Source organism: Muntiacus reevesi, chromosome 1 (genome assembly GCF_963930625.1).
Source record: "Muntiacus reevesi chromosome 1, mMunRee1.1, whole genome shotgun sequence".
NCBI classification, from domain to species: domain Eukaryota; kingdom Metazoa; phylum Chordata; class Mammalia; order Artiodactyla; family Cervidae; genus Muntiacus; species Muntiacus reevesi.
In genome coordinates, this window is record NC_089249.1 from 90,503,572 (window position 1) to 90,527,674 (window position 24,103).

The window sequence follows — 24,103 nt, forward strand, 5'->3', positions numbered from 1 at the left end:
CTCAATTGAGGTATAATTGACATATACTACTTTCAGGTGTACAAATTAATAATTCAGTATTTGTAAATATTTCAAAATGATCACCACAGTAAGTCTAGGTAATATCTGTCATCATAAATTGTTAAAGAATTTTTTCTTGTGGTGAGAATTTTTAAGATTTACTCTCAGTAACTTTCTCCAGTAATACTGGAGTGGGTTGCCATTTCCTTCTCCAGGGGATCTTCCTGACCCAGGAATCGAACCCAGGTCTCCCACATTGCAGGCAGATGCTTTAACCTCCGAGCCACCAGGGAAGCACTTTCACATTTCACTTTTCACTCAGTAACTTTCAACTATGCAGCACTATTATTAACTACAGTCACCATGCTGTACACCCTATGACTTATTTATTTTATAACTGGAGGTTTGTTCCCTTTGACTCCCTTCATCTATTTCATCTACCCCCCACCCTCCACTTCTGGCAACCACCTATCTGTTATCTTTTTCTCTGGGCTTGTTTGGGGATTTTTGCCACATATAAGTGAAATCAAATGGTATTTGTTTTTCTCCATCAGACTTTTTCACTTATAATACACTCAGGGTCCATCCATGTTGTCAAAAATGGGAAGATTTCCTTCTCTGCTGAGCAGTAGTCTATTATATACATCTACTAAAACTTTATCCATCCATGGCCACTTAGTTGTTTTCAACGTTGCTACAATCTTGACTATTATAAATAGTTCAGTAATGAACATAGGGGTGCATATATCTTTTCCAGTTAATGTTTTCATTTTCTTCAGATAAATATCCAAATGTGGAATTGCTGGATCATATGGTAGCTCTATTTTCAATTTTTTAAAGGAAACTCCATACAGTCTTCCATGGTGGCTCCAATTTATAACCCACCAACAGTGTACGAGGTTTCCTTTTCTCCTTGCTACTTGTTTTCTTTTTGATAATAGCCATTAAACAGGTGTGAGATGCTATCTCACTGTGGTTTTTATTTGCATTTCCCAAAGATTAGTGACACTGTACATTTTTTCATGTACCTGTTGGCCATGTGTATGTATTCTTTGGAAAAATGGTCTATTCAAGTCCTCTGCTCATTTTTAAAATCAGATTGCTTATGTATCTTTTTGATGTTGAGTTATATGAGTCTTTGTTATTTGGGATATTAACCCCTTGGGATATATTATTTGTAAATACCTTCTCCCACTTAGTAGGTTGTCTTTTTATCTTGTTGATAGTTTCATTTGCTGTGCAGAAGCTTTTTAGTTTGATGCAGTTCATTTTTGCTTTTGTTTCCATTGTCTGATGAGACAGATTGAAAAACTATTGCTAAAGCCAACATCAAAGAGTATACTACCTACGTTCTCTTTTATGAGTCTTATGGAATCGGGTCTTACCTTTAAGTCTTTAATCCATTTTAAGTTGATTTTTGTATATGGTGTGAGAAAGTAGTTTAGTTTCATTCTTTTGCAGATAGATGTCCAATTTTTTCAACATTATTTATTAAAAAGGCTATCTTTTACCCATTGTATAATTTTGGTTTCTTTGTTGTATATTAATTGACCATATATGCATTGCTTTATTCTAGGTGCTCTATTCTGTTCAATTGATTGTCTTTTTTAATGCCAATACCATGCTGTCTTGATAACTATAGATTTGCAATACTGTTTGAAATTAGGGAGGATGATGATCCAGCTTTGTTCTTCTTTCTCAAGTTTGCTTTGTTTATTTGAGGTCTTTCATGCTTCCATACAAATTTTAGAATTGTTTGTTCTAGTTTTGTAAAAAATAGCATTGGCATTTTGATGAAGATTGAATTTAATTATGTAGATCACTTTGGGTAGTATGGAAATTTACTTTAACTACATTAATTCTTCCAGTCCATGAGCACAGAATATCTTCCCATTTATTTGGGTCTTCTTCAGTTTCTTTAATTATTGTCTTATAGTTTTCAATGTACAGGACTTTCACCTCCTGGGTATCTTATTATTTTTGATGTAATTGTAAATAGGATGGTTTTATTAATTTCTCTGTTACTTTATTACTAATGTATAGAAATGCAACAAATTTCTATGCATGATTTTGTATCCTGAAATTTTACTGAATTCAGTTACTGAATTCATTTATTAGTTCTCACAGTTTTTTGATGAAGTCTTTAGTTTTTTATATATAGTATAATATATAGAAACTATATATATATAGCTTTTTACATATAGGTTTTCTATATATAGTATCATGCAATGACCATTTTCATTTCCAATTTGGATGTCTTTTATCTTTTTCTTGCCTACTTGCTCTGGCTAGGACTTCTCATACTATGGTGAGAGTGAATATCCTTGTCTTGCTCCTCATCTTAGAGAAAATGTTTTCATTGGTATGATGTTCTCTGTGGGCTTGTATATATGACATTTATTATGTTGAGGTACATTTCCTCTAAAAGAGAAGTTGTATTACTTGAATTTCCTTTTATCAGGAAGCATCACACTATTACCTGACAATATATCATCTTGGTACATTCATTTACTTCTAAAGAATTTGGTCATTAGAAAAGTAAAGATTATTGCACTGGTTCCAAATCCATTAGGTTATGAAAGAGCTCTTTATATTGCAAAGTCAAATGAGAAACAAGAGAGACTCTTTTTTTTTTTAATTTTATTTAGTTATTTTTTTTTCAGTGGGTTTTGTCATACATTGATATGAATCAGCCATAGAGTTACACATATTCCCCATCCTGATCCCCCCTCCCACCTCCCTCTCCACCCGATTCCTCTGAGTCTTCCCAGTGCACCAGGCCCGAGCACTTGACTCATGCATCCCGCCTGGGCTGGTGATCTGTTTCACCATAGATAATATACATGCTGTTCTTTCGAAACATCCCACCCTCACCTTCTCCCACAGAGTTCAAAAGTCTGTTCTGTACTTCTGTGTCTGAGAAACAAGAGAGACTCTTTTTAAAGAACTGAATCTCAAATACCCTCTGCCAAAAAGTGACTCCTTTAAACTTGAGATTGAATTAAAGACTAGTTCAGAACATGTTCCCAAATTTCCATCTTTCTCTTCTCACACAAGCAATAATTCTTCAGTTTCTCATTTATTATTTATTTCTTATTTATTCTAAGTTCTCTATTTATTGTCTCACTTCTAAACCCAAAGAATACTAATACTTTCCAAAACAGCATTTCCATATACTCAAGTTTCTGGATACATTTGAGGTAAATTGTGGGTCATGCCAATTTCTAAGCTCTTTCTAGGATTCTTCACCTTAGACAACTCCATTTTCAAAAGTAGTTTAATACAACATATATGTGTCTAATGCAAATGGATTGCATTCAGTGGAAGGAAACAAGTTGTCTCTGATGCACCCATTGTAGGGTTCCATGGTGGTACAGGCCACCATACCCATGTCCAGGTCTAGCCTCCTTAATGAAGGAGGAAGCTCATATGACAAATGTCTTCTGAGGAAGTAAAACTCTCACTGTTTGCAGATAACATGAATCTCTACATAGAAAACCCTAAAGACTCCACCAGAAAATTACTAGAGCTAATCAATGAATATAGTAAAGTTACAGGATATAAAATTAACACACAGAAATCCTTTGTGTTCCTATATACTAACAATGAGAAACCAGAAAGAGAAATTAAGTAAACAATTCCATTCACCATTGCAACGAAAAGAATAAAATACTTAGGAATAAATCTACCTAAAGAAATAAAACACCTATATATAGAAGACTATAAAACACTGATAAAACAAATCAAAGATGACAAAAATAGATGGAGAAATATACCATGTTCATGGATCAGAAGAAACAATATAGTGAAAATGAGTATACTACCCAAAGCAATCTATAGATTCAATGCAATCCCTATCAAGCTACCAACAGTATTTATCAGAGAACTAGAACAAATAATTTCACAATTTATATAGAAATACAAAAAAAACCTTGAATAGCCAAAGCAATCTTGAGAAAGAAGAATGGAACTGGAGGAATCAACCTGCCTGACTTCAAACTATACCACAAAGCTACAGTCATCAAAACAGTATGGTACTGGCACAAAGACAGAAATATAGATCAATGGAACAGAATAGAAAGCCCAGAGATAAATCTACGTACCTATGGACACCTTATCTTTGACAAAGGAGGCAAGAATATACAATGGAGAAAAAACAATCTCTTTAACAAGTGATGCTGGGAAAACTGGTCAACCACTTGTAAAAGAATGAAACTAGAACACTAACACCATACACAAAAATAAACTCAAAATGGATTAAAGATCTAAATGTAAGACCAGAAACTATAAAACTCCTAGAGGAGAACATAGGCAAAACACTCTCTGACATAAATCACAGCAGGATCCTCTATGACCCACCTCCCAGAGTAATGGAAATAAAAGCAAAAATAAACAAATGGGACCTGATTAAACTTAAAAGCTTTTGCACAACAAGGAAACTATAAGCAAGGTGAAAAGACAGCTCTCAGATTGGGAGAAAATAATAGCAAAGAAGAAACTGACAAAGAATTCATCTCAAAAATATACAAGCATCTCATGCAACTCAATTCCAGAAAATTAAATGACCCAATCAAAAAATGGGCCAAAGAACTAAACAGACATTTCTCCAAAGAAGACATACAGGTGGCTAACAAACACATGAAAAGATGCTCCACATCACTCATTATCAGAGAAATGCAAATCAAAACCACAATGAGGTACCATCTCACACCAGTTAGAATGGCTGCTATCCAAAAGTCTACAAGCAATAAATGCTAGAGAGGGTGTGGAGAAAAGGGAACCCTCTTACACTGTTGGTGGGAATGCAAACTAGTACAGCCACTATGGAGAACAGTGTGGAGATTCCTTAAAAAACTGGAAATAGAACTGCCATATGACCCAGCAATCCCACTGCTTGGCACATACACCAAGGAAACTAGAATTTAAAGAGACACGTGTACCCCAATATTCATCACAGTACTGTTTACAATAACCAGGACATGGAAGCAACCTAGACATCCATTGGCAGATGACTAGATAACAAAGCTGTGGTACATATACACAATGGAATATTACTCAGCCATTAAGAAGAATGCATTTGAATCAGTTCTAATGAGGTGGATGAAACTGGAGCTTATTATACAGAGTGAAGTAAGTCAGAAAGAAAAGCACCAATACAGTATACTAACGCATATATATGGAATTTAGAAAGATGGTAGTGATGACCCTATATGCGAGACAACAAAAAAGACACTGATGTAAAGAACAGTCTTTTGGACTCTGTGGGAGAAGGCAAGGGTGGGATGATTTGAGAGTGTAGCATTGAAATGTGTATATTATCATATGTGAAGTGGATCGCTGGTCCAGGTTTGATATATGAGACAGGGTGCTCAGGGCTGCTGCACAGGGATGACGCTGGGGAATGGGATGGGGAGGGAGGTGGGAGGGGGGTTCTGGATGGGGAACACATGTGCAACCATGGCTGATTCATGTCAATGTTTGGCAAAAACCACTACAATATTGTAAAGTAATTAGCCTCCAATTAAAATAAATTAATTTTTAAAAAATGTCTTCTGAGCTGGACTATTTATAAGGGCTCTCTCTGAACTTCATAGCCTTTCCACATTTCAAGTTCTTGAAAAACATTTTTCAGATTCTGTGAAAGTCATATGTGATTAGTACCAGTTAGGTTTAAACATTAGACTTTTTACTCATTATTCAAATATCTGTATTCAATATACAGTATTCAGAGGGAATGTTATAATCCTGCAGCTTTAAGTGTTCATGTCATCAAGCAATATGAGAACCTGAAGACCCAGATTAATATTTGGAGTTCATCCTAATATCAACTTCAGATATTAAGATAAGAATAATTTGGATTCCTGACCTTGCATATAAATGTACAACTACTGTGTCCTCATTGGTGGAGCATGGGTTTGGGTACTAATCCATCTGCACTGCCTTAGCATTTCCTCAGACACTGTCAGGTTGTAGGCATTTACATGATGCCCATGTTAATGCAACCAGTGACTGTGGGATATAGCAAAGACAACTGACCCTGCTGACAATGGTTTTCACCCAGTGGCAAGTTCTCTATCCAGAGTTTGGATAGAGAGAAATGGAAAATACAGGATTAGTCATCCTTCTGAGGTCAAGTCTACAAGGGATTAGGTCTGTCACTTCACACTGCTCTTGAAACCAAACTCTCATGAAAGAGTACTTAAGAAAGGAAAAGAAAAACAAAACACTTGCTAAGCAAATTTACTGGAAAACAGTGTTTCCATATTGAGGGTTTAGGTTAGAATTTAAGATGATTCCTCTCAATGAAACCCCTTCACACTCTACCACTATTCCTAAAATCTTTCATAATTATACTAGTTTTTCATGACATCAAAACCCCAAACAGCAGAAGTTGCTGAAAAATGTCTCAAATTACCTGAAAGACTACAAAGGATTTAGACTTCTACATGTAAAATGATCATGGCCTCTTATCTAGGCTTTTGGAGTATAGCTTTCATAAGTCAGTAGGCCCACCAGAGTAATTAAAAAGATTAGAATATACTGTTTACTGAGTTTTGGTGAAGTTTTATCTTGTGCATTTGAATGACAGGATAAAGTACTACATTGCAAATTTCACATATTCCTTACCCTTCCCCTCTGCTCCAGTCTTATTTCAGCCTTTGGAAGTAGGTGTCTCCAGTACACTGATGCCATGTGTTACTTCAGGGGCTGATCACATTACTCTGTAGCTTTCCCATATTCATTTTCTTTTAATAGGCTAAGACGAAGCTCATGGACCTCTGTTAAAAGAGTCTACTTAATTCTGGCTTTCATTAGTAATTCATGTCCCTGTTCTTCATTTTACCACTCTGCCCTTTCATGTGGAAATCATTCTTCATATGAGCTGGAAATGCTCTTTCACTCCCCTTTTCTTCTAAAGCCCTTAAGCTCTCTAATGCATGAATGGGTAGGATATGGATGAAATAGTACTCAAATGTACACAAGGTGTTGTGAAATATGTCAATATTTTATTAGTTTTATTCCAGGTAAATACATTTAACCAAATTGCAAATTACATTACTATTAAAATTAGATAGAAAATCCCACCACATAGGACTTCTGAGGTTTGGTACAGTAGTTTGTTTTGATGGCCTCATGTATACAATCACTATAGTCAGTATTACATTTGCCACACTTACAGCTTATAGCTACAGGGTAGGAGAAATAAGGAGTAACATGGCGTGGGCATCCTGGTATTTCTGCAGTCTTGTACATGAAGTCTCTGTATGTACAGACATCCTGAGACAGGGCATATTTGGGAAGAAACAGCTTGCCGTTGACATCCTGAGGAAAGAATTTAAAAGGAGCATAATGTGATAGGACTTTAGAAAATATATAGTCATGGAAACAGATAAAAATTAATTAACTTACATTCATCATAAATAGGACTCGAGGAGGATTCTTTAGTTCCATTTCCCAATGCCAACTCAATATATCCACACTAAATCCCATAGAGATAAAAGTAACACTCCCTCTCTTTCATCTTATATCATGTGACCAATGTGCCATTTAAATAAATTTTGAAAGTAAAACTATTATAAACAGTTATCTGTGTCCACTGTGCTGAGTATACACTGTAACCTGTGCACTCTACCTCTACAGAGCCAAGAAGCATTAGATTTTGGAAATGAGGTTGTGGTTTATCTCATTTTCTTTCTGGATAGAAAAGGACTGGGTCTAGGTTTATCTAATTTTCAGCTAAAAGAACTGAAATGAACTACATACCCGTGTCATACAATATCCAGCGCAGATGGTGGTGTTGATGGTTAGGCAGTAAGCACATTCTTTCCTTTCGACATGCATAGTATACTCAGTTGGAATACAAAAAGACATTGCTTGTCCACACGCAAGGCCAAAAATCATGGACATCAGGAAGATAGCAGTCATGCTAAATCAAAGATAAGATTAAGATATTACATGTATCCTTTAGAACATTCAGAAGAGACATTTGGAAAGTGCTATAATGTGTATGTGTGTGTATAAATATATGTATTTATTGAATACCTACATTGTCTTAGACCCTATATTAGTGTTTTTTAATAGTTAATTTTCTCAATAACCTTTCTGTGCACACTTAGATGTGGCTATGATCCATGTACCCCATCATGACAAAGCTTACAGAGTGAAAGTCCTGCTTGCAAGTGCCACTTAGATCCAGTGAAATGGCGAGCCTGAAACACTACAACAGAAAAGTAGCAGGGACATACAGTCAACTAAGTACAAAATAATTCATTCATTGGAAACAATCGAAATACCTGCCTTTATCATTATAAGAAGTGAGTTAATAGACTTCAGTAAGGGCTTTCCCAGAAATGTGCTTTCCTAAAAACTTTGGTTCAATAGCTTAAAAGGCCAACAAACTGGTCCTAATAAGAAAGGGCAAAGAAATCAAGGAAGTGAATGATCAAACTTGAGTATCAGCTCAATGCAAATAATCTTGTGTATGATTCTACCCAATGTCTGTCATGAAAGACAAGGCTAGAGAAAGTCCAAAAAAGGTCAACTAAAATTGCACTGGTGTTAAGGGGCTAAACCCAGCAATTTAAAAACCCCTCTTCTCAACCCTTAGGATATTCCTTTAAAGTTGAAAGAAATAGAGTTGGAAAAATAAAATTATTTTACTTGAAGCTGTATGGAACTCATTATCTTAACAAGATTATGGAGGCAAAAAATATAGGTTGACACAATGAGAATAACACAATCGAGGATGACAGGTCCACTGTAGGTTAGCCAGGAAAGTAAAATAAGTTTTGGCTGCATGAAAGACATCAGAGGATTCTCAACCTCTGCAACTTAATATCCCCTTTTAAAATCATTCATAAATGATTCACTGAGCACCTAAACAAAGAGGTATGATTTCAGGCCCTAAATAGTGAGAGCCCTCTGATGAAGAGTGTGTTCACTATTAACTGGGCATTGTAATGAGCTGGATAATATTATGACTTATTTAAGTTTTGCCACTGAGAGGGGATAATCAAGTTTGAGACTTTTGGATATAAGTTGATCACTTCAAAGATTAAGAAGATTTTTTTCATCTTATAAATACTGTACAGTTGGTTTGGCATATTTGGATTCTTTACCTTCTCAAGGACCATAGTCAGAAAAGAAAATACATATCTTCATGGAACAGCTTTGAATACAAACTTGTTTTATTATTTTATTAAATAAATTATAATTCATTAAACATTGTTATTCAATCAAGAAGACTGTAATCAAGATTTTTCTCAATTTTTTCTCAAATCTATCAATTATATTCCAATAGCATCATTAAACTGCATACACTAAAACTTCCATTAATTGAAATCTCATGGACTCAGCCTCAGTTAACAAGTTAAAGAATTTTTGTCTTTAATTAACTTAACTCATAAGAAAAAAATGAAACCACATTCAACAAGCTACCAGGTATTTTAAATGTCAACTTCCAGATATTAGTGGCCATTTCAACCAGTCTTCTATTTGCAGAATGAGAACTGCAGATGAATTAGACAAATATATATTGAGCATTTTAACTAGGCACTGAGAGACACAAAATGGGTGTTATAGTCTTTGACCTCAAAGGCTGACAGTCTAGTGAAAGAGATACCTATGAACACTAATTAAGAAAAATACCTGTTGTTTAACTGATAACACCATGTGTTGGTAATGATTTTGAGTAAATAGAACCTTCATATGCTGTTGGTGGGATGGTAAAATGATACACAAAAATATTTTGAAAATCAGTTTGACAGTTTCTTATAAAATTACACATATACTTAACTGATGACCCAGCAATTCTACTCTTAGATATCCACTCAAGATAAATAAGAACAAATGTTTACAAAAAGTAGTTAGTGTTTTAAGTGCTCAGAGACTTGAAACTATGACTCTGACACCACAATAATCAAAGACTTTTTCTATATAGACAAGGAAGTGAACTAACCCATTAAAGAGGGTTTTCTGGTAAATACTTTCAAATAAAATTTGCATATTCTTGGTATGAAATACCAAGAAACAAAATTACAGACATTTTGTACAGTAAAAGAACAGAGTGAAAGCACAAGAGCAAAATTACAAAAGAACAGAGCAAAATTACAAGAATTCCTGGCTCATAGAGGCTGGTTTTCTCAGTGCTTCACAAATGTGAGCTCCCTCTATGGTAGAATTGGTTCCATTATTTTAGAGCCACAGACTTAGAGAATCCTCTGAAGGATCTTAAAAGTATTGACTGAGTAAATGACATAAAATACTCACACATCATCATCATACGGTTCTTGCCCATTTAGCCAGTCAACCATTGGATTTTTGCCATAGGAAATAATTAATATCACATATTTTAACTTTTAGGCATATGATCTATATAAAATAGATATGTGCTAACCTATGATGAGAATATTGGTTCTGAGGGTAAGGAACAGATTTCAAGATCTCCCATAGATCTATGAGAAATCAACTAAAATACTGAATCTGTCTGGCCTAATTTCCCCATCTGCAAAGCAGAAAGAGACAAGTACATTTGATCCTTTTTGAAACTGTAGAATTTTTAAAAAACAGTCTTGGAACTTTTACTCATTGTTGTCATATCCATTATGGACACTCTAAATTGTCCTGAAGTTTCTCTTTTAAATGTAAAACTCCAAGCTAACAAAAGAAAAATTAAAAGTGCTGAATCATCTTTGCTATATAACAGTAAATAAAGTAAGAATTATTCTTTCTCCTTTATTGCAAATAGTAAAACTTCACCCAAAGAATTTTTCTGGGCCTTAATTTCTTCAGCTGTAAAAAAACACTGAGACCTAGAAGATGATAAGGAAGGACTTTTCAGCACAAACAGAGTATGATTCTATGTGATAAATTAGTGTCAGGTCCCTGGTTTAATAGTGATCTAAAATTATGCTTCCAGATGTTATTGCAATTGTGTGTAACTAAGAAATCAAGAAATTTGTGCTTTCATTTTTCCATATACTCCTTCCTAAAACCATAATAAGAATAAAACAATACATGTGAAGCACTTGGAATGCTACAGAAGACTATGTAACTATATAACATTCAGTATATAAATCAGTGTTAGTTAATACCTCCTTGTAAGACCTGACACAATTTCTCCTGTGTCCTCACCTGGATTCTCAACCTCTGCAACTTAATAGCCTCTTTTAAAACTATTCATAAATGATTTATTGAGCACCTAAACACAGAGGCATGATTTCAGGCACAAATTATGAGATGCCCTTTTCAGTGCCATGATCATCTACACTTGCAACATTTTTCCTGATTCCAAGATATCCTCTTTCCTTTGTCCCCTACCCAACCTTTTCTCTCATCTTTTTGTTCTTACTACCTTTATTCTAAGCACATTTCTCTCTATTCTTCTAGTTTCTTTCACCAATCTTTTCTCTTCAAATCCCTTACTGTGCTATGAAAAGAATCAATTGCCCACCCTGTGAACAATCCAGGAACTAGCCTAAAGCAATATATTTTTCTAGAGAGCAAAATGTACTATAAGGTATGTATGTGCTTTGGACACTATCCAAGGCGGGTTAGCTATAACTAAAATAATACAGAGTAAATTACCTCTGCAAGTACCCCAAACTGAATTTACTCCAGGTTTTCTCAGAAGTACATTATCATCAAAAATAATCATTAGTAATTTACAGGATTTAATATATAGATTATTCAATTGATTAAAACATTTAAATCAAATGTAAATATTAAGGGAAGGCCATGAATAGCAATCAGCCTTCATTAGGGAATTGACCAATTTTTCCTCTTCTTTGAAGTCAGTAGAAAATTTTCTTATCCTTACATATGTAGTTTATTCATCTTCACCCACCATTGAACAATTTTGGAGCAGTAATTAGGATTTCTAGAGCTTATCAAGGCAAATTATCACTCGGCATTTGCCATTTTTAAATAAATGCTAAAATGATGAAAATAAGAATAATTTAGAATAGCAACATTTCATTTCACAAATCCTTCTCAGGGTAGACACCTACCTTACTTTGCATTGGTGAGCTGATGCTGTAATGACCCAGACTAAAAACTCTTGGTTCATTTTATACCCTTCAGGATAATTCCTCTCTGATCCTCTTGTTTACATAATCACGTTTGAATTACTGCTTTCTTATCTGAAAATCACCTATTGAAAATTCATACTGAATCTCAAATAAAATGTGTTTAGACAAACATCTTCACATCTTCCTCTGGAAACTCTGACATTATTGTAGCATGAATTTTCCTTTTCTCCTATTTCAAAATAAAATTACCCTTATAAATACATCCTTTACTAATATTTATTAATATTAAAAAATATAAACAGAGAAGGAGAAAAAACAAATTGAAAACAAAACAAAACAAAACCCTTAATATAGTCTATGTCAGTCTTGGGAATGAAAATTTGGGGGAAACTTGAATGCCCCAAATTTTATCTAAATGCTCATTTAGAGATACATAAAATTATTCCTCATCTACAAAGCAAAGGAAACTTCTTTATGGAAATCCAGGACAATTGGTACATATCTTGCTGATTAAAATAGTTCAAAGTGTCTTAATTGTTTTTTCTTTAAATTTAAAATTTAATAAATAAAATTTACATGTAGGAAACAATAGTATTTAAGTAAATGGCCAAATATTTTGAGATCTCAAACTGATTGAGCTCAAATCCTGGCTCTATCATTTACTAGCTATATGACATTAGCATGCTTGAGCTCTCTTTCACTTCTGTTTCTTTGCTTGTTTAAAGGTAATATCAGTGTTTGTGTAAAGCACTTAACACAGTGTCTGGCATATAATAAGTGCTCAATAAATAGTTGTTGCTGTTATTGTTGTGGTGGTGGTGCAGTTACTAAGTCATGTCCAGCTCTTCGCCACCCCATGGACTGCAGCACATCAGGCTCCCCTGTCCTCCATTATCTCCCAGAGTTTGTTCAAATTCATATTCATTGAGTCAATGATGCTACCTAACCATATCATCCTCTGCTGCCCTCTTCTCCTTTTGCTTTCAATCTTTACAAACATCAAGTGTGTTTTCAAATGAGTCAGCCCCCTCCCCCCAAAAATGAGTCAGCTCTTTACATCAGGTGGCCAAATATTGGAGATTCAGCTTCAGCATCAGTCCCTTCAATGAATATTCAGGGTTGATTTCCTTCAGAATTGACCAGTTTGATCTTGCAGTTCATGGGACTCTATAGTCTTCTCCGACACCACAATTCGAAAGCATCAGTTCTTTGGTGCTCAGCCTTCTTTATGATCCAACTCACATCTGTACATGACTACTAGAAAAACCATAGCTTTGACTATATGTACCTTTGTTGGCAAAGTGATGTCTCTGCTTTTTAATATGCTGGCTAGGTTTGCCATAGCTTTCCTTCCAAGAAGCAAGTGTCTTTTAATTTCATGGCTGCAGTTACCATCTGCAGTGATTTTAGAGCCCAAGAAAATAAAGACTCTCACTGTTTCCATTTTTTTCCCTTCTATTTGCCATTAAATGATGGGACTGAATGCCATGGTCTTAGTTTTTTAATACTGAGTTTCAAGCCAGCTTTTTCACTCTCCTCTTTTGCCCTGATCAAGAGGCTCTTTAGGTCCTCTTCCCTTTCTGCCATTAGAGTAGTATCATCTGCATATGGTTGATATTTCTTCCAACAATCTTAATCCACCTTGTGATTGATCCAGCCCGGCACTAAATGTGAGGTAAGGGCTTCCCAGGTGACTCAGTGGTAAAGAATCTGCCTGCCAATGCAGGTTCAGTCCCTGGGTCAGGAAGACCCCCTGTAGAAGGAAATGGCAATCCACTCCAGTATTCATGCCTGAAAAATCCCATGAACATAGGAAACTGGCAGGCTACAGTCCATGGCAATGCAAAAGAGTTGGATGTGACTTAGTGACAAACAACCACAATTTATAATAACTCAGCATTTATTTATTTAAAAATATTTAGCTGCAGCACCTAGAACATATTTGTTGAATGCATAAATTTGTTGAATGCATAAATGGCTGAGGGAATATCTGAATAAATAATTACTGAATCTTTGGAACCAAAATACACTTTTCTCCATTCCATAGCCATAACTCAGTTTTACCCCTTTAACCTGTTTGCCTCACTGTAACAAAAGCAATATGTCAACAGTTCAATGGACCATTATCTTATAGCATACACAAAAACTAATCCAAAATGGATTAAAGATTTGGATTTAAGACCTTAAACTATAAAAGCTCTAGAAGAAAACACAGGCAATATACTCTTTGACATTGGTCTTAGCAATATCTTTCTGGATATGTCTCCTCAGACAAGGAAAACAAAAGCAAAAATAAACAAACAGTACTATATCAAACTAAAAAGCTTCTTCACATCAAAGGAGAAACCATCAACAAAACTAAAAGACAACTTACCAGATGGTAGAAGATACTTGCAAATCACATATCCGATGAGGTGTTAGAATCCAAAAAATATAAAGAACTCATACAAATCAACATCAGAAAAACAAACAACCAAATTAACCAATTATCTATCCACAGAACCTGGATAGATATTTTTCCAAAGACATACAGATAGCCAACAGACACATGAAAACATGCCCAGCATCACTAATTAATAGGTAAATGCAAATCAGAACCACTGAGTTAGCACCTCATACCTATCAGAATGTCTATTATCATAAAGAGAAAAAATTACAATCTTGGAGAGTATGTGGAGGAAAGGGAGCCCTCATACACTTGGTAGAAAGGTAAACTTGTGCAGCCACTATGAAAAACAATATGGTTAATTCCTCAAAAAATTAAGAATACAACCATATGATCCATATATTTCACTTCTGGGTATTTATCTGAAGAGTACAAAGATACTAACTCAAAAAGATATATGCACCCTTATGTTCATGGCAGCATTATTCACAATAGCTAAGATATGGAAACAACTTAAAATGTCTATGAGTGGATGAATACATAAAGAAGATGGAAAACTACTCAGTCATAAAAAGATGAAATCTTGCCATTTGCAGCAACATAGATGTACCTTGAGGGTATTATGCTAAGTGAAATAAGTCAGGTGGAGAAAGACAAATAATATATGATTTCAATCATATGTGGAATATTTCAAAAATCAAAATAAATAAAACAAACAAAAACAAATAGATACAGAGGACAGATTGGTGGCTACCAGAGGAGAAAGAAGGTTGGTGAGAAAGCTAAATGGGTAAAGGGGGTCAATTGTATGTATGGTGATGGATAGAAACTAGCCTCTTGGATAGAAAGGATAGAAATTAGCATACACTGTTGTCTATTCAGAAGGTGAATTATAAAGTTGTACACATGAAGCATATAATGTTATAAACTGTTACCTCAATAAAAAATATTATTCTATGTGAAAAAGCTAGACCAAAAAAAGTGCATGCCATATGATTGTTTATATAAAATTCTAGAAAATGCAAATTAATCATTAGAGCAAAAGCCAGTGATTATATGGGGATAGGGAAAGACAAGGAAGAACAGGAGACTGGGATGACAAAGGGGCACGGGAAATTTTTAGGGGTAACATGTACATATTTTTAGGGGTAATATGTTTTTCTTGATTATGATGATTTCACAGGATATACATATGCCAAAACCTATCAAATTGTACTCTTCAAATATATGCACAATTATGTTCTGTACCCCAAAAATTCATACACTGGAGTGCCAATCTCTAGTAACTTTGAATGTGACCTTATTTGGGAAATAAAGCATTGCAGAAGAAATTAGTTAAGATGAAATGGGTTAGGTCTCTAAAACAACATCATTTGGCATCCTTATAAAAAGGGGACATTTGGACACAGACATAGGAGCCGGGAGAATGCAATGTGATGATTAAAGTTCCTTGCCACAAGGAGCTACCAGAAACTAGGAGATTGGCCTAGAACAGATCCCTTCCCAGCACCTTCAGAGTGGCATGACCCTACCCTACCAATATTTTACCTTGGACTTCTAACCCCTAGAATTATGAGACAAGAAATTTTTGATGTTTAAGCCATTCAGTTGTCATGCTTTTTTATAACAGCCCTAAGAAACTAATACATGCAGTTAATTGTATTTCATTTAAGTGTTAGTCATGCAGTCTTGTCTGATTCTTTGCCACCCCATGGACTGTGACTGTGTAGCCCTCCAGGCTCCTCTGTCCATGGAATTCTCTGGGCAAGAATATTGGAGTGGATTGACATTTCCTCCTCCAGGGGATCTTTCTGACCCAGGAATTGAACCCAGATCTCCTACATTGCAGACAGAATCTTTACCATCTGAGCCACCAGGGAAAGCCCATAATTTATAGATTGCTGCAATGTTCGCCTTGCTCATGCTCAGTCCTGTCCACCTCTTTGCAACTCTTTGGCCTGTAGCCCACCAGGCTCCTCTGTCCATGAGATTTTTCAGGCAAGAATACTGGAATGAGTTGCCATTCCCTTCTCCAGGGGATCTTCCTGACCCAGGGTCCAAACTCATGTCTCCTGTGTCTCCTGCATCACAGGCAATTCTTTACCCACTGAAACAAATCTGCCTGCAATGCAGGAGACACAGGAGACATGGGTTCAGTCCCTGGGTCAAGAAGATCCCCTGGAGAAGGGAATGGCTACCTACTCCAGTACTCTTGCCTGGAGAGTTCTATGGATAGAGGAACCTGGCGGGTTACAGTCCACGGGGTTGCAAAGAGTCAGACATGATTGAGTGACTAACAGTTAATTGCATGTCAATCATACCCCCAACAAAGCTGTTTTTAAAATTCCAGTAGATAAAAATAGTCTGTGACTACTTATCTGGATACATGTTGTATTACTTTTTCACTCTTCACTCTTTCTTTTACTATACTCTTTTGAACATTCTAAACTTTTCTTGCAGCAGGGCTTTCCATTTGCTGTTTGCTCATTATGAAGAGCCCTTTCACCATATCTCCAAATGGCTTCCTCATTATTTCCCCAGAAAAGGTTTCCTTGACAACCAAATGTACTGTCTCACACTAACCCCATCACTTTTTATCCTACCCTCTCATACTTTCTTCATAGCATTTATAAGCTTCTGATGTTATATTATTTGCTTACATGTTTTTCTCTGTTTCTCCCTTTCCAAATAGAATATAAGCACCATAAATGGAGGGACTTTTCTGTCATGGTCATCACTGTATCCTCAGAGATCAAACCAGCCTATTGTAAACATGATATGTTCAATAAATATTTATTGAATGCATAAGTGAACATATAGATGCTAATCTCAGAGTGTATAATTTGGTGCATAGAGAGGTTATTAACTGCTTCAGTGTTCTATAGATAGTTACAGGCAAAGCCAGGCTAAAGTCCAAGTCTCCTAATATCTTTTTTATTACATTAAAATTTTAACTCACTTTCAAAGGTGAAAAAAGAAGCCATTCACAATTAGTTTAACAGAGGAGTGACATTGGAATATGGATCAGAGTTACTAATACTTTCCCCACCTCAAAGAGTAGGTGCTTTTCTACCTTGCAATATGCTCTAGTTCCATAAAATTCTAAAATCCTATGCAACAGATACTTTTTTAAACATCAGTTTATTCATCTGAACTCTGAGCTGTCTATAAGCGTCAAATTACAATAGCCTGCAGTTTGAAACAAAATCTGTTTATTAAACTCCTTTTAATGCTCTTTTCTTAAACAACACAGATAATTGATAGCAAGTAGAGCTGGACCTAATGGGCATATTGATCATTTTATTATCTTGGAGCTCTGAAGTGAAGAGACAATTTTGATTTAATATGTATAAAAATTACGTCAATTTGCTGCTCTCTTTTGGTAACCAGTTAAAGCCTCTAATATGTCAGATTTATATGAATTTATACAAACTTGTTCCATCCATTTGAAAACATTTTTAAAATTAAGGTCATCTATAAATGTTAATAGGAATTGCTAATGTTTTCTGTAATAAAATTTGTAGAGTCATATAGTCAGATCAGTATCAATTTTTCTTTCCTATATATCAAAACTCATTTCTCTAACCCTTAGTATAATATCTTTCATTCTATTTTTGTTACTTTATATAACCTCTTGGTAATTAGATATTATTTCTCTGGCTGAATAATATGAGCAGTATTAACTGTACTCACAATAACACGTGTAACCACTTCTCAGCAACTAATCAACAATATGTTATGAATCTCACCAAAAAGTATTTTAACTTTTCTCATCTTTGTTTAGTAGACCTTTTTCTTTAAAAGGAATTCATAGTATTGTTATCTGTGAAAATCAATAAAAGATTGTTAGCAAATTAGTCTGTGTAGGCTAAGGACTAATAAACTAATAATATAGTTAACTTCCTTCACTACACATGTGTAAAAAATAATTGAAGTGAAAGAAGCTAGATACAAAAAATTCAAATATGATGATTCCACATATTTGAAATATACAGAATAGGTAAATTCAAAGAGATAGAAAGCAGACTGGTGGCTACCAGGGGCTGGGGGAGTGGAAAATGGGGAATAACAGCTTAGAGGGTAATTAAATGATTTGGAACTAGATAAAGGTATTGCCTGCACAACACTGTGAATATATTAAATGCCACAAAACTGCTCATTTTGAAATGTGTACTCAGTTATAATAAAGAAATATTGCCATTTGCAGCAACATAGATGGACCTAGAAAAAGACAAAAATATGATATAACTTACATGTGGAATCTAAAAATAACACAAACAATACAAATAATGTCAAGATGCAAAAATTCTTCACAAGAATTTTAGAAACCAAATTCAATAATATATAAAAAAGGATAATATGTATGACCAAGTGAGGTTTATACCAGGAATACAAAGTCGATTTAACACTCAAAAGTCAATTAATGTAACTCACCATGTCAAGAGACTAAAAGCAAAATAACAGTTATTAATCTCAAAACATGTGGAAAAATTCTTGAGAAAATTCATCATTCATTCATTCATGACAAAAATTTCCAGCAAACTAGTAAAATAATGAACTTCTTCAACCTGCTAAAAGATGTCTATTAACATCATCAGTTCAGTTCAATCGCTCAGACGTGTCTGACTCTGTGACCCCATGAACTGCAGCACGCCAGGCCTCCCTGTCCATCACCAACTCCTGGAGTCCACTCAAACCCATGTCCATTGAGCCAGTGATGCCATCCAACGATCTCATCCTCTGTCATCCCCTTCTCCTCCTGCCCTCCATCTTTCCCAGCATCAGGGTCTTTTCAAATGAGTCAGCTCTTCACATCAGGTGACCAAAGTATTGGCATTTCAGCTTCAACATCAGTCCTCCCAGTGAACACCTAGGACTCATCTCCTTTCGGATGGACTGGTTGGATCTCCTTGCAGTCCAAGGGACTCTCAAGAGTCTTCTCCAACACCACAGTATCACACTTAAGGTGAAATAACTGGGGAAAAGGCAAGGATGTCCACTCTCACCATGTGAGTATACAATGTAGCACCAAAAATATTAGCCTGTGTAACAATACAATAAAAAGAAAAAAAACATAGAGTTTGATAAAGTAAAAATTTCTTTATCCACAGGTGACATTGACCATCTATGCAGAAAATATAAGGATTTTTGTAAGGAATATATAAAAATGCTATGAGAACTAGTAAGCAGATTTATAAAGGTCACAGGAATCAAGTTCATTAGACAAAAATTTCCACCTCCCTTGGCATCCTTACCTTCCTTCTGCCACAGGGTGTCTGGAAGGTCAGACTATGTTACACTCATGCTCTCTTTCTGGGTCCTGGGCACCAGAGATGGTTACTACTAGGGGGACATCCTCAGGTTCATCTACTTGCTGGTCTGCCAGTTAGCCTGCTTTGACTCCCATGTACCACAAACCATTCCATGAGTCCTCCAAAGCAAATGCAGCTCTTAGTGAGGCAAAGAATACCTGAATCAGTAGAGCTGGCACCAAAATACCAGTGTTCCAATCCAACCTGGCCTTTAATAGACTGTGGTCACCAATTACTGACCAAAGCTGCCCTGGGTGGCCCTAACATATTCATTTGTAGAAACTACAGCCTCCAGGTTAACTTCTGTTTTTAAAGGAACTGGACTAAGCAGGTGGGTAATAATAATGGCTGGCTTCCCTGGTGGCTCAGTGGTAAAGAATCCATCTGCCAATGCCTGTCTAATGCAGGAGACATGGGTTCAATCCCTGGGTTGGAAAGATTCCCTGAAGAAGGAAATGGCAACCCACTCTAGTATTCTTGCATGAGAAATCCCAAGGACAGAGGAGCCTGGTGGGCTACAGTCCATGGGGTCACGATGAGTTGGACATGACTTAGTGACTAAACAGCAACAGTAATAATAGCTACCACAGGCACCAGCTTGGCAATATAGGTTCTCCTGATATATCAGGTACTCCCAGGCCAGGAAAGAGGCTTCTGAGGATGCAGAGAGTCCACAGGGCCAGTCTAGAGCTAGTACAAGTCCTACTTTTTCATTGTTGAATTTTCACCTTCATGCAGTGAATCAAATTAATTAAAACCTAGTGAAGGCCCACCTGTTATGGGCATTCATAACATTGATTTCATTAACAAAAATTAGAGATAATAATTATTAGCACTTGCTTTGTGCTAGACACCTTTCAAAATGTCTGTTAACTCATCTTCTCTATTTATAATTATCACCATTTAACAGCCCAGAAAGCTGAGCCACAGAGACGTTATTCTGAACTTGAATGGCAGAGCTAGGACTCCAAACTGAGTCAGCCAAACAAACCCCATACTTTCCACATACACATCATATCCCCGGTGGTTGAAGTAGTAGTTTTGACTTAATTAAACATGATTACCCAATAAACTATATTTGCTATTTAGAGAAACCCTGATGGCTCAGCAGTAAAGAATCCACTTGCAATGCAGGAGACACAGGTTCAATCCCAGGGTCAGGAAGTTCTCCTGGAGGAGAAAATGGCAACCCACTTCATTATTTTTGCCTGGAAAATCCCATGGACAGAGGAGCCTGGCGGGTTAATCCAAAGGGTCACAAAGAGTTGGACCCTCAAATATGCATGACTGAGCATGCATATTTGCTATTGAGGTGATAAACAGAATGTACAAAAATCTCAGATACTATTATAAGAGCTAGAAAACCTTAAATGTAATAGTTGTTAATCTGGTATGTTGAGAGAGGATTTGGCACTACGAACAATTTGTTGTCATTCAGTCACTCAGTCATGTCCAACTGTTTGCGACCCCATGGACTGCAGTATGCCGGGGTTCCTTGTCCTTCACCATCTCCCGGAGCTTGATGAAACTCATGTCATTGAGTCGGTGATACCATCTAACCATCTCATCCTCTGTTGTCCCCTTCTCCTGCTTTCAATCTTTTCTAGCCTGAGGGTCTTTTCAACTGAGTCAGCTCTTCACATCAGGTGGCCAAATATTGGAGCTTCAGCTTCAGCATCAGTCCTTCCAATGAATATTCAGAACTGATTTCTTTCATAATTGACTGGACTGATCTCTTTGCAGTCTAAGAGACTCTCAAGAGTCTTCTCCAACACCACAGTTCAAAAGCAGCAATTCTTTGGTGCTCAGCTTTCTTTATGGTCCACTTCTCACATCCACTGATGACTACTGGAACAATATTGTTGACTATGAACAATATTGTTGACAAAGAAATTCTCTACTGTTTGAGACTACATCATTTAATGACTATCAATTTACTGGAAGTCACTGAAAAAAATTGATGCATTATCCTTTGAAAAATCATAGTTCAGACACAGGCTTAACTATAGACAGCCTCATCAAGCAAGTATCACAGCAATAATTTTTAAATTAAAATTAATTTGAAAATTATTAGAATAATTAGATGATCTGCACCATAGTTTTATCATTGGTTTTTTGTTTTTTGGAGTTTTTTTTGGCTGCACTGCACAGCATGTGGGATCTTATTAGTTCTCTGCCCATGGATGGAACCTGGGCTCTCTGCAGTGGAAGCATATGGTCTCAACCACTGGACTTCAAGGGAAGTCCAGCAACATCTATTAAAATTTCAAATATATAGCCCCATAGACCCATGAACTCCAAGCTAATAATTTATCCTATAGAAATGTTCATAGTGCATAAAACTGGAAACAAAGAGAAATCCCATTATATCAGTTAAGATAGAATAAGTTATGCCAACAATAACAAACAACCCTAAACTCACAAGAGCTTAACACCACAAAGACTTATTTCTTATTCATACTACATGACCATGATGGGCTAATCAGAAAACCTAATTCCATTTAATTTTCACTTACAGACCTAGGATGACAGAGGTTTCGTCATTTATAACATCACAAATTGCTGCAGCAGGAGGAAGAATGTAACAGAGGGTCTCGTGTTATTAACCAAATACTCTGGCACAGAAGTAATGAATGCATATCACTCCTACCTAAAATTGATTGTCCAGAACTTATCACAAAGCCTTACCAAAGTGAGAGGGAAAGTATAATCTTCTCATGTGTCTGGCAAGAGGTAAGAACTGGATATACCTGATCATAAGTCTCTATCATACTTGAGTAGATAAACAGCTGAATTATGGTTCACCCATGAAATCTTACTCAGCAATTTAAAAGAATGAATTGGAACTATATCATGTTTTGGAGAGATTTCCATGAGATAATGAATTAGTAAAGCAAAACTCTGAAAAGTACACATTATCTCATTTTTATAAATTAGTGGGGAACCCTGCTGTATACAGAGGAAGAAAGATGGGGGGAAAGAAAGCAGAAGGGTAAAATGAGGCACTAAGAATTTGTATGATTATATTTAGGCACTGATGTAGGTTATACATATGAAAATAGAAACTAAGTCATTTTTATCTTTTCCTTATAATTTTGACTGTTTTTATAGGCCTCAAAACACTGATCTGTTGAAATTAAATGAAGTTTTCACTTCCCCCCAGCTCTAAACTCTATGAATTCATAACTTAAATAATAAATCTTATCTACCTCTGTCATTTCCTATTTCTAACCCACAGTTACCTGCTACCGATTAAAGTTCTTGATGTACTACTACAGCCTGTTGACTATTAATTACACTGAATTCAGGTTGCCTGAACTATGAATAATTTATTTCTAACCTTTATATCAACCAAAGCAGCTTCCTCTTTTACATCATTAATTTACATTTACTTGAAATAGGAGACATTTTATTACTGCTTAAGTAATCAAGTTAGGATATTTTTCTTAGGAAAGGTATTAGATTTAATCTAAAAGTCTATAACTTAAACTTTCAGTCTAAGAAATTTTCCTATCTCTCACTTAGACTATTTCAGTATCATCAAAAACCTCACTTGTACTGATTTACATTATCTAATGATCTTTCTAAAACAAAGATCTTTTTCAAGTAGGGGGATATATGATAGACTTGGAAACCATATACTTTATATTCATTTGTAATATTCTAAAATATATTTTAAGTAATAAAGTCTTATTTTCCTTGTTTAACCATCTTCCATTAAAAAAAAGTCCAAGCTTTGCAACATAATATACAACATCCTATATGAAGAGACCATGGTCTGGGTCTACTAAATACTCTTCATCATTCATATTACATTGTATGTATTACTATTTCTTCCACTTTGATTTCCTCTTGTCCTTATACACCTGTAGAATTTCTATTTATGTCCAAAATCCATCTCTTCCAGAAGGACTTCTCTGAAATCAAGACGTGAAATTATCCTGTATGTCTCTGTATCTTTCGTACTTATATTCATTTGTTTACACTTTTCTTTTTGCTACTTTTGCTACTGCAAAAGTCACTGAGAGTAGGTACTGTGTATCATATAGACAGTTCCCAATCCAACTATTTATTCTATACTTTCAAGTATTACTACTCAGAAGTATATGACACAGAATAATCCTTTCCTGAATCACTTTGTTCTTTAGGCTTCTATCATCATTTACACTTCATCTGTCTCCCTTATTGGTCTTTACAGCAACTTCTCTATTGCTTGACAATGTCCCAGTAACCCCAAGGTTCAGTACTAACTCCTTTCCTTTCTATAACTACACACTATCTGTAAAGAGAGTGCATTCAGTTCTGTGCTTTAAATGGTATATTTATGCCAATGGTTACTAAATACTGACTCTTCTGGAAAACTCCAGATTCATTTG

General features: G+C 35.6%; 1 protein-coding gene across 1 annotated transcript; it reads right to left on the bottom strand.

The window, feature by feature from the left end:
- Positions 1-7,068: 7,068 nt before the first annotated feature.
- On the bottom strand, positions 7,069-7,926 carry TSHB (thyroid stimulating hormone subunit beta). The gene is made up of 2 exons (XM_065927201.1): positions 7,765-7,926; positions 7,069-7,323 (listed from the first exon to the last, which is right to left on the bottom strand). The coding sequence occupies exons 1-2, from the start codon at positions 7,924-7,926 to the stop codon at positions 7,069-7,071; spliced, it is 417 nt and encodes a 138-aa protein (XP_065783273.1).
- Between the last annotated feature and the right edge of the window lie 16,177 nt (positions 7,927-24,103).

Bases quoted from the DNA above. Each gene is read 5' to 3' on its own strand.
- TSHB (XM_065927201.1), bottom strand. From the start codon at position 7,926: ATGACTGCTATCTTCCTGATGTCCATGATTTTTGGCCTTGCGTGTGGA. The intron at 7,324-7,764 runs GTATGTAGTTCA...TTCTTTCCTCAG, and splicing joins CTGGATATTGTATGACACGG to GATGTCAACGGCAAGCTGTT.